The sequence below is a fragment of the Lepisosteus platostomus genome, chromosome 4, assembly GCF_059453375.1.
Source record: "Lepisosteus platostomus isolate fLepPlt1 chromosome 4, fLepPlt1.hap1, whole genome shotgun sequence".
Lineage (NCBI taxonomy): Eukaryota > Metazoa > Chordata > Actinopteri > Semionotiformes > Lepisosteidae > Lepisosteus > Lepisosteus platostomus.
This window is the reverse complement of record NC_142614.1, coordinates 53,197,636-53,211,168: the sequence shown is the minus strand read 5'-3', so window position 1 is coordinate 53,211,168 and position 13,533 is coordinate 53,197,636. Positions and strand designations below refer to the sequence as shown.

At 36.3% G+C, this 13,533-nt stretch overlaps 1 protein-coding gene across 3 annotated transcripts in view; it reads right to left on the bottom strand.

The window, feature by feature from the left end:
- Window positions 1-9,826, bottom strand: part of znf608 (zinc finger protein 608) — a 51,296-nt gene extending 41,470 nt beyond the window's left edge. The window contains exon 1 of one of the 3 annotated variants that reach the window (XM_088629859.1): window positions 9,735-9,826. In XM_088629859.1, coding sequence (XP_088485985.1) covers window positions 9,735-9,740 — 6 coding nt within the window. In that variant the 5' untranslated portion in view covers window positions 9,741-9,826. Of the gene's footprint in view, window positions 1-5,033; window positions 5,838-7,860; window positions 8,085-9,734 lie in introns of those variants that run through there. The other 2 variants (XM_088629857.1, XM_088629856.1) reach the window with 2 other exon arrangements.
- Between the last annotated feature and the right edge of the window lie 3,707 nt (window positions 9,827-13,533).

The window sequence follows — 13,533 nt, the reverse complement described above, 5'->3', positions numbered from 1 at the left end:
TTAAAGGCAAAATTCAGGTTGTGAACACAATAAGGATTAATGACACAAGAAATAAAAAGAAAGTATATATATATATTATTAAAAGAAGGCACCTGGAAAGGTAAATTGGAATGCAATGAGTTCAAGTGCATTTCTATTATGCTTTACACTATAAAAGATTTATCCTTTTTTTTTCTTTTCAAGGCAAGGGTTGAGTCAGAGTGTACAACAGTGCAAGTGCACAACAACCAAAGACTGATATTATTTCAGAGTGTCATGGGAAAGCACTAAATTGCCACCAGGTCTCCTCATATTTCCTTTTCAATAAAAACAAGGCCACCGGGGAAATCTGAAGAAAAGAAGGAAAAAAGAAAACCTTCTAAGTTCTGTTAAGTAAAAGCATACCCCTGTGGCTCTGAGCCATCTTTTTGATCGTAATAATATACCCGCACATAGCCTCCATATCAGATTTTAAAACCATAAAAGCCACTACAAAGGCGCTGACTTGTTTTTATGTTTTTCTTTGAATGTCAGCTTTTACAAAGAAATTTATAATTAATGCACTATTTCCTCTTTTAGCTAAGTGTCTGTATTTAAACTCTAAAGAAAAAAATCCATACATTACGTGGGAGAATTGTCTCTCTACCTCAAGCTCTTTTCAGCTTCTAAATACATGACAAACAGCCCTATTGTCTGTCAATCTACACTGTGATGTTCACATGAATGTCCAAATAGTTTTACAACTCTTTATTCTCATGCAAACGCTTTGTTTTATTTGCCAAGTCCATTTAGCATGAATTAAAGAGAAAGGACAGATGAACATTTTATGTAACTGCAGGCCATACAAAGCATCCTATGTTATAAATACAGCGGTAATTTCAGTGCACTTACATTAAAAAATTGTCACTTATTATATCAAGAGGGGTCATTCTGAATGATCTGTCTTATTTTAAAACTCCAGTTGATAAGAATCCTGTGTTTAAACTGATGGGTGTGTCTCAGCGTAAAAAAGAAAATCTGAAGCCTTTGCAGTAACTTAAAGGCTGCTATAAACAGTTGCTGATTGTCTTGGGTGTTAACATGAGCTATACTGGGGTGAACAGAAGAAGCACACATTTCTGTTATTTCAGTGCTATACAAAATGGCACTTCTATTCTGAACTCAAAAGCCTTTGCATGAGACTACCCAATATTTTGGTTCAAGTTTAACTTCCTATGGTTGATTTACATCTGGCTGTTCCTTTGCTAAATAAGTTTAAAATACAAAACTCATTCTCAGAGAGCTTGAATTATAGAATGAAAATAGAACTACAGTTCAAAAACCTAGCTATTGCAGTTCTCTACAACGTTTACAATAGGGTTTAAGGTTACGGAAACTACAGTCTTAAAAATAAAACCATACTACTTGAAACCTACATGCAAATAGCAGGTTTCCAGACTATGTACCCCACATGCTAGTTATAATGTTCATGACCCTCCTGGGAAATACAAGAATGCATCATGCCTTAGTGATTGCAAGCCAAGGTTTTTGTTGTTGTTCCCCCCTCTTCATCTCAACTGCAGTAGGTCTTCCCTGGAGCTTTACCATTAACATGTCTGTTTCCTGTCAGCCCACTCAAGAGATAATGTCATTTATCTCAAGGCAGCACAAGACCAGTCATTAGCCTCAATAAAAGCCCTGGACAAAGGCCGGATGATGTCTTATCAAATTCTCAGAATCAGCAACCAACAAGCTAACTGATTAACACAGTGCATGCCACCATGCCAATAACTGAATTTTGACAACTTTATCAAAACAGAGGTTTATATTATCGTTGTATAGAACACCAAATTAAAGCAGGAGCTCTACTCTAAAAACATGGAATTGTATTTTAAATAGGCCAGAGACACGATAGAAATCTTAAACAAACACAGCCTAAAATCTATGCCTGTGTAATTCTGTGTATGGTATTCCTGAAGAACGAGAATGATTTATCCTTTAATGACAGCAAAGATGTAAAGATTGACATTTGAGAAATGCAAATTAAAAAAAAACTAAAATAACTACTCTATAGAAGATGCACTAGGCACAATAACCTCCAAAAAAGCAATCGGACAAAACAAACTATTTGGCAGGGTCGTCTTATTATTTTAATCTTCATAGTACTTTGGGGATAAAAAGTACTGGACCACTTAAAAAAAAAACTGAGCAGAATGTGTTCCAGGACTTTAGAGCAAACCAGAACACATTTTCTACAACACAGTTTAAGCAGCATATGTTTGACCTCAACAGCATCTGTGTTGTCCCTCAGTTGCTCAACAAAGACGTCCACTTAGAAACCCATTAAGAATTCAGCTGTTAATGTGCTGACAAAGGAATGCAATTTTAAGAAGCGCATGAGGTCTTCTGTTTGAATCTTACCTAACTGGATTAACTTTAGAGTGAGAGCAGAATATTAAATAAAAACACCTTTTGTGAGGTATATTAACCATAACTGGTGACCAAAAACATGTCTTAAAATTAGGTCATCCATGAACAGAAGTTCAATCACATGTCTGGTCATGCACACTAGGAAGGTCAACAGCATTCACCCAGAAAGCTTTCACTGACCTGAGGGCACAACTACTTTAGTTGTTTAGCCTTTTAGTAGAAAGTACATTTTTTTTCCTTTCATGGCTATTAAATGCTAAAGAAAATCAGCTCTACTTATTTTTCTTGAACTTGGTTTTGAAACAGTAGTAAATCCGTAAGACATCATTTTATTAAATGTACTCATTTTAGTAAAACAAAGCTAACAAAAAAATCCAGAGAAAATTAATTTTGGAAAGTACATGGATAAATTCAACAAACTTTCAAGTGTGAAACACATCAGATCTTAATGACACAATGGATGAATTTCCTGTGAGCCTACAAATCTTCCTCATTTATGATACACAGCTAACATATTTTAGCAGTTTAGAATTAAAGGAATGCACTGCTTTTAAAATCGGCTATGTACCATTTTAACACACTTTGCCAACACAAACTAAAAAAAAATACAAAAAGCTTTTTGGTTTCATGTTTAAGCAGAAGTATATGCAATGGCAGACAGTTGTACTTAAAATTATTATTTTCTTGTTGGCGTATCAATGTCTTATGGTGTCGTCAAGGCATGTAAAGCAAAAATCTAATCAGAGTCAATTTATGAATCTTCTTAAACTATTCCTTGAGTTTTGAAAAGCTAAATGTTGACAAAATTTATTATGTAATTCTATACCAAAAACAACTAAAAATTGAAAATATATGTAGGAGTGTTATTTAGCTTTTTAAGCTCTACTTATTCAGGCATGCCAGAAACAGTTTAACCACAAAAATGGCCCATATGAATATAGCACAAACAGCTTAGAATTATAGACTGTTTTAACTTGACCCACACATTAAGGGAGTGGTAAGTATTTTACAACATACTTGTGGTTACTGCATAAAGTAGCCTGCAGAAACACAGTCAGGATATTTAATAGGCTTTCTTATGCTCCAATTTATCATGTTTAACATGCCTTGCTGCATTGTGGAAAGTGTAAGGAGGCCAAATATAGATGTGCAAGAAGAAAGCATAACTTTAATAGCAAATTCACAATCTCACTTACTTTGGAATGCAAGCAATACATCTATATACATTTTTCATTAAGATTAACTTCATAGATGAGTTTCCATTTGTAATCATATATTAAAATGAATGCTTTTCTCCATAGATCCTCAATAAGGAATACAAATCAGATAGCGTCCCAGGGTTTATTGAATTACATTATTTGCTATTTAAAAATAATGATTTCAATATAATCTAACATGGAGGAAACCACACCGCATACTAATCTCTGTTGCCATGACACCAGTCTTTGAGACACTGAAATGTACAGACTGCCAGTTAAACAAAATTGTTGAATGTGAACATTTGGCTGAAAGATTAAAAGACTAAGAGGATGCACAAGGGCAGTACCTCCCACATTCTAAGTATCCAGTGAATTCAATCAAATAACACTGAATTTTAAGTCCTGGTCATTGTAATGGCCAGATTAAGGCCATTTATCTCACTGGTTAAAGAGCTTCCAGTCTGCAGTGTGCTCTTCAGGAGCAAAGTAACATTTAAATTCAGTATGTGACTTTTAATACATTTAACTGCTACTTATTGATTTTAAAAATTGGATGTGATGGAACATTTATATTAATTTTATTTTAGATCTCCTGCTTTTCCAGTTGGTAAAAACTTACCCCTTGCAGAAATATCAAAGCAAATAAAATTATTAATAATTACATTAATATTAACCTACGTAAGCTCCTAAATGAAGATACCACTGAAAAGAAAAAAAAAGATTCCAGTAGTTTCTCATTCAGCTACTGGAAACCGAAAACCTATGTATAATCACTGGACAATCTAGCTTCTCTTACAGTTGTGTCCATTTGACCTCTAATTACTCAACAAACAATAGGTCATTACCTCTTGAGAAACCTTACTTAGCAACACAGCGTCTAGCAGGATTTACCTAAAATGACTACAAGATTTGTAATTATAGTCAGCATCTTGTTTTTCTTGAAACTTAATTATCACATATTTCTTACACAGGAAAGGTTGTGTGAATTCTTAACAGTCTTATTAGGAACAACCCTGCACCCTCCCCCTCTTGACACACACACAAGGAAACCAGGGGCGATTACAATAACAATGTCATTCCTTAGTAGCTGTTCATACTCCCGGCTGTTGTACAAACAGAACCGCTCCATTTAATAAACATTTTACTATGGAACCTGTGTTGCCGCAGCGGGCTCTTAACAATCTGTGATTACCATCTACAGAATGTAGCTCCCTACTAACAAGCACCTGGAGGAGAAGGAGCTCAATTTCCCACAGGTCTATTCTTCAAATAAGTCATGTAACCTCAAGAAGCCAAAGTGAGAGCCATTACAAGCATGATTTAGAAAACAAACAGGAGAAAAATAAAACCTTGGGGGCAATTTCCAACTATAAAATCAACTGATATATTCAGAGACACGACTCGTGTGGGATAAAATAAAAACGAAATCTTAAAATTAAGTCATACCTTTTCAGTTTTCAATTTCTTTGCTGGTCTGTGGGTCTCCTCCTCGTCGTTCTCTTCCTTCTTTACAACAATAGAGTTCCCCATTATTCCTGAATCCAAACCACTTTTGTTAATGTCTCCCACCCCGACGTTCCCACAATGGTATGGACTCCCTTTGGCCCCAAATCCATAAAGGTGGCCAGTGGTGCAACTGGCATTTGTGTTTGCATGTCCGATATCATGCTTCTCTTTCCTGGCTCTGCTTGCATCCTTATCCCTTTTAGACCCTCTGCTCTGATTTTTGCCATTTTTTTCCTCTTTGCCTTTTGCACATGAAGCAATTGAATTACTAGTGTTTGGGTTACTAACAGCTTGGCCCAGTGCTGAATTCATGCCAGATGCCTCTCCAGGGCGTCCTTGAACTTCCTGCCTTTTACCACCGCTGATCTCGGGAATCCCATACAATGCTGCCGAGGAGAGAGATTTATTAGTATCCTTAGAAGTTTTGCTCCTCTTCACTTTGGATTTACCAGTCTCCTTGTTGGAATTCCCCTGGGGAATAGGGGGCTGAACAGATGTAAATTTTAAGCCATCCGATAAGGCTGATGTTGCGTTAGCACCACTGGATGTCAGACCCCCGCAATCCTTAGAACTGGCGTTATTCGTAGAATTATTCATCTCCAATTTCTGTCTGTCTTTTTCCAAATCAGCGTCCAAGTCAATGATCAAATTTCCAACTCCAATCTCCCAATCATCACCACTGTCATACGTATCAACTGCGTTTGGATCCACACTTTTTCCACCTGTGGAACTATTCACTGACATCCTGAAGGTAAGATCTCGGACAGAAAACGTGGATGAAATCCCCCGACTTGAAGATGGGAGGACATTCGTTGTTCCCTTGCGTATCTAACCCGTCTTTGTGTTTGCCTTTAATTTTACAGTGAAATCCTTAGCTCTACACCCTTATGTTCAGATCCATCACATCCTGTGGCAAAAGCAAGGAAAAAAGTTGTATGGCCATAGTCAGTAATTTATGCTATTAGCGGACTTAATGAATGCGCTAAAGCTCTGCTTCTGTCATATTAGCGTTACATTCTTCTTAAACCCTAACCTTCTAAACCACCAGTTATGCATTGTAAACAACAGTGAGGTTTACATAAAAGCAAAAAACACAACACGTTAACCACACAGGTTCGACAATCCCATTGTCGCATTCAATTAGATTTTAGACTATTTAAGTGTGTTTTATTTTAAGCAGAAAGGAAAGAACACCTTGTCATACGTGCGTTAATTCAAGTCTGTTTAAAACACTTTTATTGCATGATTCAAGGCGGGTCAAGCAATTAACTGCTTCTTACAGTATCTATTTAAACTATCATAACTGAGGACCACAAAACTAATTAAAATCAAATTAAATCCATACCAAGAGATGTTGTTAGTCCTTACCTTTAATCCTTCAAATCATTTCTCCAAGTAAGGGTTAATAACTCGTAAAAAGATCTCTCACAGACACTGCCACATACTGTTAAAATACATCATAGCCAAACCAAACTGCTGTAAAATGCCACCGTCAGATTTAATTCTTCAGTTAATAATATTCCTCATGGCAACTGTAATAAGATCCACGTACTTTACAGCGGCAAAAACGAAAACCATAAATTACAAGCAAACAAGGTTAACAAGAATTAAGTCCTTCTGCTGAAGAAAAATAGGCAAGAAAGCACCAAAGGTACAAAGTTTTCAAACTTCACATTCCCCCTTCAATCCAAGACTTCACAGCAATCCAGATCAGTACGTGGTAATGATACCATGAAACAAACCTACAGGCAGCCGCTTGTAACAAGACAGAATTTTGCTAACCCTGGGATAAATTACCGAGAAAAATGAAGGGGGTGAAAAATCTGGAGTGGAGTTTAATGCATGTCTGGATTTGGCACCGCTTCCTTTCCCTTTTCGACTGCTACCCCAAATAGGTTTTTTAAACGCTTTCTTGGGAATACTAAAAAAAATCCCTAAAACGGTGGAGTCACTCAAGATTTTTACATTAGATCCCAAAGCACCCCTCTTTACAGGATTCTGTAGTATCTTCGTTAAAATGTTGATGAAAAAGATACAATGGATAATGTGTAGGCAGCACACATTCTCAATGTTTACCAATCAGACTGTTAAATGTGCTCAGCTTAGGAGATCTCTCACTAGTTTTAATTAGCTTGCGCTATCCAGCTAAAAGCTGTAATGAATTGTTGATGGAAGCAGAGTGGTGTGTTGGACGGATTGGGTGGGGGATGGGAGTAGGGAAGACTTCAGCCAACCATCTAAAAGCAGCTATTTTGTTACAGTTCATGCCTTAGTATCACGTGAGAATATAGGGCTCAACTGGTTGCCGATTGCTGACAACATTTTTTTTTTCCGGCTGAGCTGTTTCTCACACACATTAAGATAATGTTAAGGCCCCCACTTAAACATTTAATGTGTTTCACGGAACACAGAAGATAAAAATATTCACGTTGCACTCTTTACACTATGTTTATTGAGAAACCTGTTTTCTACTTAAACTATATGCCAACACTTTTTATATACTGATTACCCTTTTCAGTACACATGTTTTTTTTAAACTTGTTTTTGCAAAGTGTGACTGAAACTATGTTTTTAAAAAGATGTTAGTGTAACTGGAAAAAAAATGCAAACGCACTGACTTCACACCTCGGGAATAGCTGTGCGATTAAAGTGAACACTAATGTGTTTGCGGCTGTAGATTTCACCTGACCAAGAGTAATTGAATATCAAATCATTTAACACTAGCCTTGTCGAAAGTGGACAGAGCTGTCCACACAATCATACTTACGATCTGCATTGGATCGGGTGTGTCTTTTCCGCCTGGCTTCATTGAAAGTTTAATCACACAAAGCTGTTTAGTCCAAGTGTTTTAAATTACACACGTCAGCCATTTACCCCCCAAAAAATCCCACACGCTGGCTACGTCTGCCAAAGACAGAAATGCAAACTGAGAAAAAGCTCAGCTTCTACCTGAAGGGACTTTTCTTTGTTCCCAATGCCCTTCTAGTCCCAGCCAATGAGATCCATGCTTTTATGGAACCTAGACCTCCTATTGGTCAATAGATTCTCCTCTGCTAGAAAGAAAGCGTTTTTCACATACAGAAGTGAACAAGCAAGCAGAGCACAACCCATACAACTTTGCCATTTGTACACTTTCTTTCAAATATTGATGCATATTAATCATAACCGGTTAACACAAAATGCACGATGTGCAAAACAGAAACTAATTTTGAAAACGTTAATGATACATAATAAGATATTGAAACATTCTAGCTTGTCAGCTGATATCACAAATAACTTATGCAATAACGAGACAATAAAATCTCCCTAAAGCCACGTTTCTTGGTTTCCTTCACTGTCATTTTTCTATTAAATGAAATAGTCAAAATTAGACACGAATTTCACACGAGGGAACGTGAACTACAACTGGGGGGGATAACTTAATAAGAACATAATAGGCACTGAAACATGACGTTATCTAGAAAGGAACCCAGTGAAACTGTCTTTCGGCAAATGAACGATTAAACCGCTAGCAGAGGAGAGCACAGTAATGTAAAACAACTTGTATTCGTGTTGCCCCTCCCCCACGCTGTACACTATTAACATGATCTGTGATGGTGAGAAAAGACGAATTTGTTTATAGAGCAATTGTTTGCATTCACTGCGGAATACAGATAGCACAGAGCATGTCACCCAGTTCTGCGATCGATATTATATATCATTAAAACAGCCCTCCCTTCGGGGAATCGTGGGTCAAAAAGAGCACGTGCTATGCAGGGTTGTGTTTCATCTCTAGAAATCTTCATCCTTTAAACCCCCTCAAATTCTACAGACTCGAGCTGTGACAAAAACTGAAAAGCAATTCTCTGCTTCGTCAATGAAGATGTCCTTATTAGTGTTACTGCCTCCCCGTTGAAACGCAAAATATAATAATTCATTGCGATAGCCACGGAACTATTGCCTTACACTGCAACATCTATACAAAATACACATATTTACACATCTGAGACACTCTGTGACTGATCAATTAACTGTCTCCTGTTCGAGCATATCATTTTGGTTTAAAGGTCGTTTGGCGTGCAGGGTTCCTGCTAAATAGACTACAGCATCTAACAGAAACAGTGTTGTTACAGCAACAGAGACTATTAGCCCTGCTGGTGGGGGGAAGGGCTTTAAAAGACACTAAGGCGGTTAAGGCTGGGAACTGCTCGTCTGATCTATTATTACCCTGTGAACAATCCCTGTTTCTGGCGGGTTAACAAGTCTGTTTCAATCTCTGCGATTTCAACTTATCTGTTATTATTTTTTTATGTTTGTATTCTTGAGGCTGGGTTACCTTTAAATAACCGAACAGATCTATTGCAAATATAATCATTCTACATATACATAAAAAAACAAAACACAGATACATTTAAATAATTCTTAAAACTAAGCTGCCGTTTTAATTTTACGGTTGCTTAGGTTACTGGAATCCAAATGTAAACGAGTCATTATTAAACTCAGTCCCCTAAAGGTAGACATTTTAACACTAAAGAAAGTTTAAACGATTCAAGCCGTTTATGTACAAACAATAAACTGGTTTGTTTAATCACTTGCCTACTGGACTAATTTTAATCTTTTCCTCGATGTCACGGTCCGACAAAGACGGTCTTATAAACTTACACTCATCCGTGATTACAGACAAATCTTAGATTTTTAAAATTATTTTTGGAATCTTGGGTTTGGCGTACTACACCTCGCTGCGCTTCCCAACTGCCCTGAGCAGTTCAGCCAATCACCATTATGGAAATATGTCTTTACGCACTGTGATTGGCTTACAGCTGGACTGGAATGCTGTGTAGACTGAAAGGACAGTGTCGAAAGGAATGAGTGTATGTCATTGAAAAAAAACTGCCATTTCCTTTTCTCTGTACCTTTACCGTGGCTTGGACTTCCCAAAATTCCCTATGTTATTAAAATCAGACGGAGGTCGCGCAATGTTAATGTTACGGTTGCCTTTATTTGAAACACAATTTTACAAAACAATTAGAAATACTCTAAAAAATGTCCCAAACCAGTAGGTGTATTTGAGTTCTAAACGTAACTTTTTTTTTTGAGTGTGTCTAAAGATCGTGACAAAATGTGGTGGAAAGTTTATTTTACACCATTTTGAATCATCCTGTCAGAACTGCACAGTGACACAAGGAGGTCAGAAGCAACCTTATAATAGAGATACTGGGCACAGATTTTAGTAACGATTCTTATTTTTCTTAAAAACCGATTCAACCAATTAAAACATTTGCACGTTGATTATATAAAATCCACAAGTATATATGGCAGTTTATAAAGGCTACCTGAACAGATCCATATGCTGTCTACAGAATATACCGCATGTATTCAAATAAGGCATTTTGCATAACGCTTGCTAAAAACACCTCAAATGCAATCGGGGCGAAGGGCGTCACATAAAACTAATTTACTGTACAGCGTCAAATCCTAGCCTACGTGCAGTATCCCGTTTAAAGGATGTGGCATTGTTACCGTCACTTTCATGACGGACAGATAATTGTCTTATGTGGGAGCCGTGCCAAAGGGTTTGTGCTTCAAGGTCAGTTCGATTTTTAATTCTTTCACTGCCTTGAACGAAGCTGAGCAGCATGATGGTCGAACTGTACTGTACAGAGCTTTTGAGCGGGGGAGGTTCTTTTTGTGAGGTTTAACCATGTAGTTATCATTCAAACAACAATATTATTTCACAGTTCAGACGCCTCAATGCATCAACAATAAGACAGCTAAAATATTATTCCAGATTTTGCGATTAATAGTACATAGCAGTTCTGTTCCATTTTTATGTCTGATATATATTCAAGTATTATTTACACAAGGAAGTGTAGAAAAAGCCTTGGGAAGACGTGTTGGAGTGTTTGTTAAAGGAGATTTAAATTCACAGATGTCCCAAAAGGCCATGGGATAATGGCACAAGTAAATAACTGTTATGTGAAGAATATGGTTGATGTTGAATTCATAATCCATAAAATAGATAAAGTGTACCCCATTGCAGATTTTATTACTTCAGGCTGTATTTAGGATGTTAGGGTTATATTATTGGTGTTCCTTCACGTAATGGAGTAGCATAAGTCAAAGCTTGCATTTAGGTATCTTGGATTTTTATTTCTCTGACATTTAATATGTGAGCCTATCGTTTATGATGTATTTGAAAGCAGGGGCATAACTGTATATAGTAAATTGATTTCTGATCAAATCTTTAATCAAAGATGTTTTAATAGATATTGAAGATTTGTGATTACACTTAAAATGTAATATTTGTTTTTTTTCTTGTGAGGCATTTGTAAAGATATCTGCTCAGCATATGAGACTGACACTATTAAATATCAAATGTATCATTTATATCATTTTTATTTTTAGTTGCTGGCACACAAAAGACAGTTGAATAAGTATCAGTAAATTATCATTTTAAATTACTGTGTTCTAACTTGTGCCACAGTAAAAGTCTCTTTCCTTTTTTGTTTCTCTTTTCTATGCATACATCAGTGTAATTGTTGTGGTAATCATATTTCTTTGATTTGTTCTGTACAGAAGAAAACAGAATTTACTTTTCATTTGAAGGAATGACAACCATAAATAACAGGCATCAGGCTATCATATATGCTGAGACAAAAGATTAGAAAAAAAATAAATCTAATGGTCTCAATTCTTCTGTGACAATGCCCTTCCCGATGGGAATTTGACACGCCTGTAATTGGTGAAAGATTTTTCTTTGCCTACGGCTTTGCCTGCATTCTCAATATGAAAAGTCATTTTATTCCTTAAAAATTGTATTTTGAATACCAATTGATCACAAACCTCAGATCTTCTAAGAGCCAGTAGTCTGATTTATCTGTTTGTTTTCCATTAGCAGAGAGATGAAAAAGATAACAAAGGCTGTTCTTTTTCAGTGTTGAAGACAGCATTCAGAGAGCATGTTAGATGTGCTCAGGCGTTCAGAGACAGTACAGATCAGTCTTTTGCTGCTCAATGAAAGACTTAAGTACATGCCTTGCATGATAAAAAGCTGGATGTATTTCAGGCCGTGTTTGCAGCTTTAATTCTTTGTGCTGATTACAACCCTTAGTATAAAACTGTAAAGAAAGTGAAAATACAATGACTAAGTATATTGCAATGATGTCTGTGTGGGATACCATCTGTTCAATAGGTTAAAAAGGCTTTATGAAGTGACTCTTGTGGGTTGTAGGAAGAAGTGAGTTGTGAAGGGGTTTCCTCATGAGAAGGATTTATGTTATATTCCAATTTCAGATGTTTAAACAGTCTGTCCTTGTTGTTCTAGCTGTATGAAAGACTGAGTGCAAATATGAACAAAATTACAGGATGGTTAGCCTATACCAAAAATAAACCCAACACTCCAAATGATTATTTAAAAAAAAGAATTCAGGCTGGTGTATGTGTCTGGTGAATTATGCCTGCACTGGAAGAGATGTCTTTAATTCTTCCTCTCGAGCAGTGTCTAATTTAGGATCCATTTCACGTGCTCTCCTTGCAGAGCCTAATGTACGTGATTAATACTGACTCGACTTAATGCTGCAGAGAATGTGGCAATGACCTTAGCTGAACATTGGCAAAGTAATTAATGTTACATGAAGTGAGATTTTGTTTTTGTTTCAGGGTCTTGAAAACACAGACATATATTATTCTATTAAAGGCCTTTGGCAAATAAAAATGTAATATTTCAAAAGAATGCATTTCATGTATAATCAACATTAGTGAACAAAATGCTCTTTCTAGATATTTTTAGAAAAACATTGTGCTCTACTATGATATAGCTGTCTGCCAAAGGGAACGTAATATTGTATTAATCATTTACAATAATATGAATTTATCACAAATAAATCATAAATAATATAAACAATTGTATTGCAGATTATGAAGGTCTGTATGCAGAAGTAGTAATGTGGGAAATATTTATAAAGCATGTCTTTGCTCATAGTATGATTGTATTCATGTTCAACATGAAAAAGGCAAACTAATCCTTTTGATTTATTGTTGTAAATCTACCTGCATAATGGCAGTCTCCTAGATAAAGAGTCCTCCTTTGTTTAGTGATTAGAAGAAAGAGTAGTGTTCACCATTCTAAAGAAAAAATGTATTTATCTGTCATGGAAAATCAGTTATCACTGAAAAATGTGCATATTGAATGTGGCAGACAGCAAGACCTCAGCTTAAAAAAATCAGCTTGAAACTGAAATATGCAAGATATATACTGAAAAAGTACGTAAGGTCTCTGCTTCTATCCCCTACTGACCTTATACAATTGCCATCACTCGTTTGCTTGATTATGCAACAACAAATTAACTTGTTTGCAACTGAATGGGAGAAGGAGGGATGTAAACGAGCTTAACAATTTAGGCGGCTTATTGTTTTGCATTGCTTTTGGGGACAAGATATACAATTAAAAAATGGAGTGAAA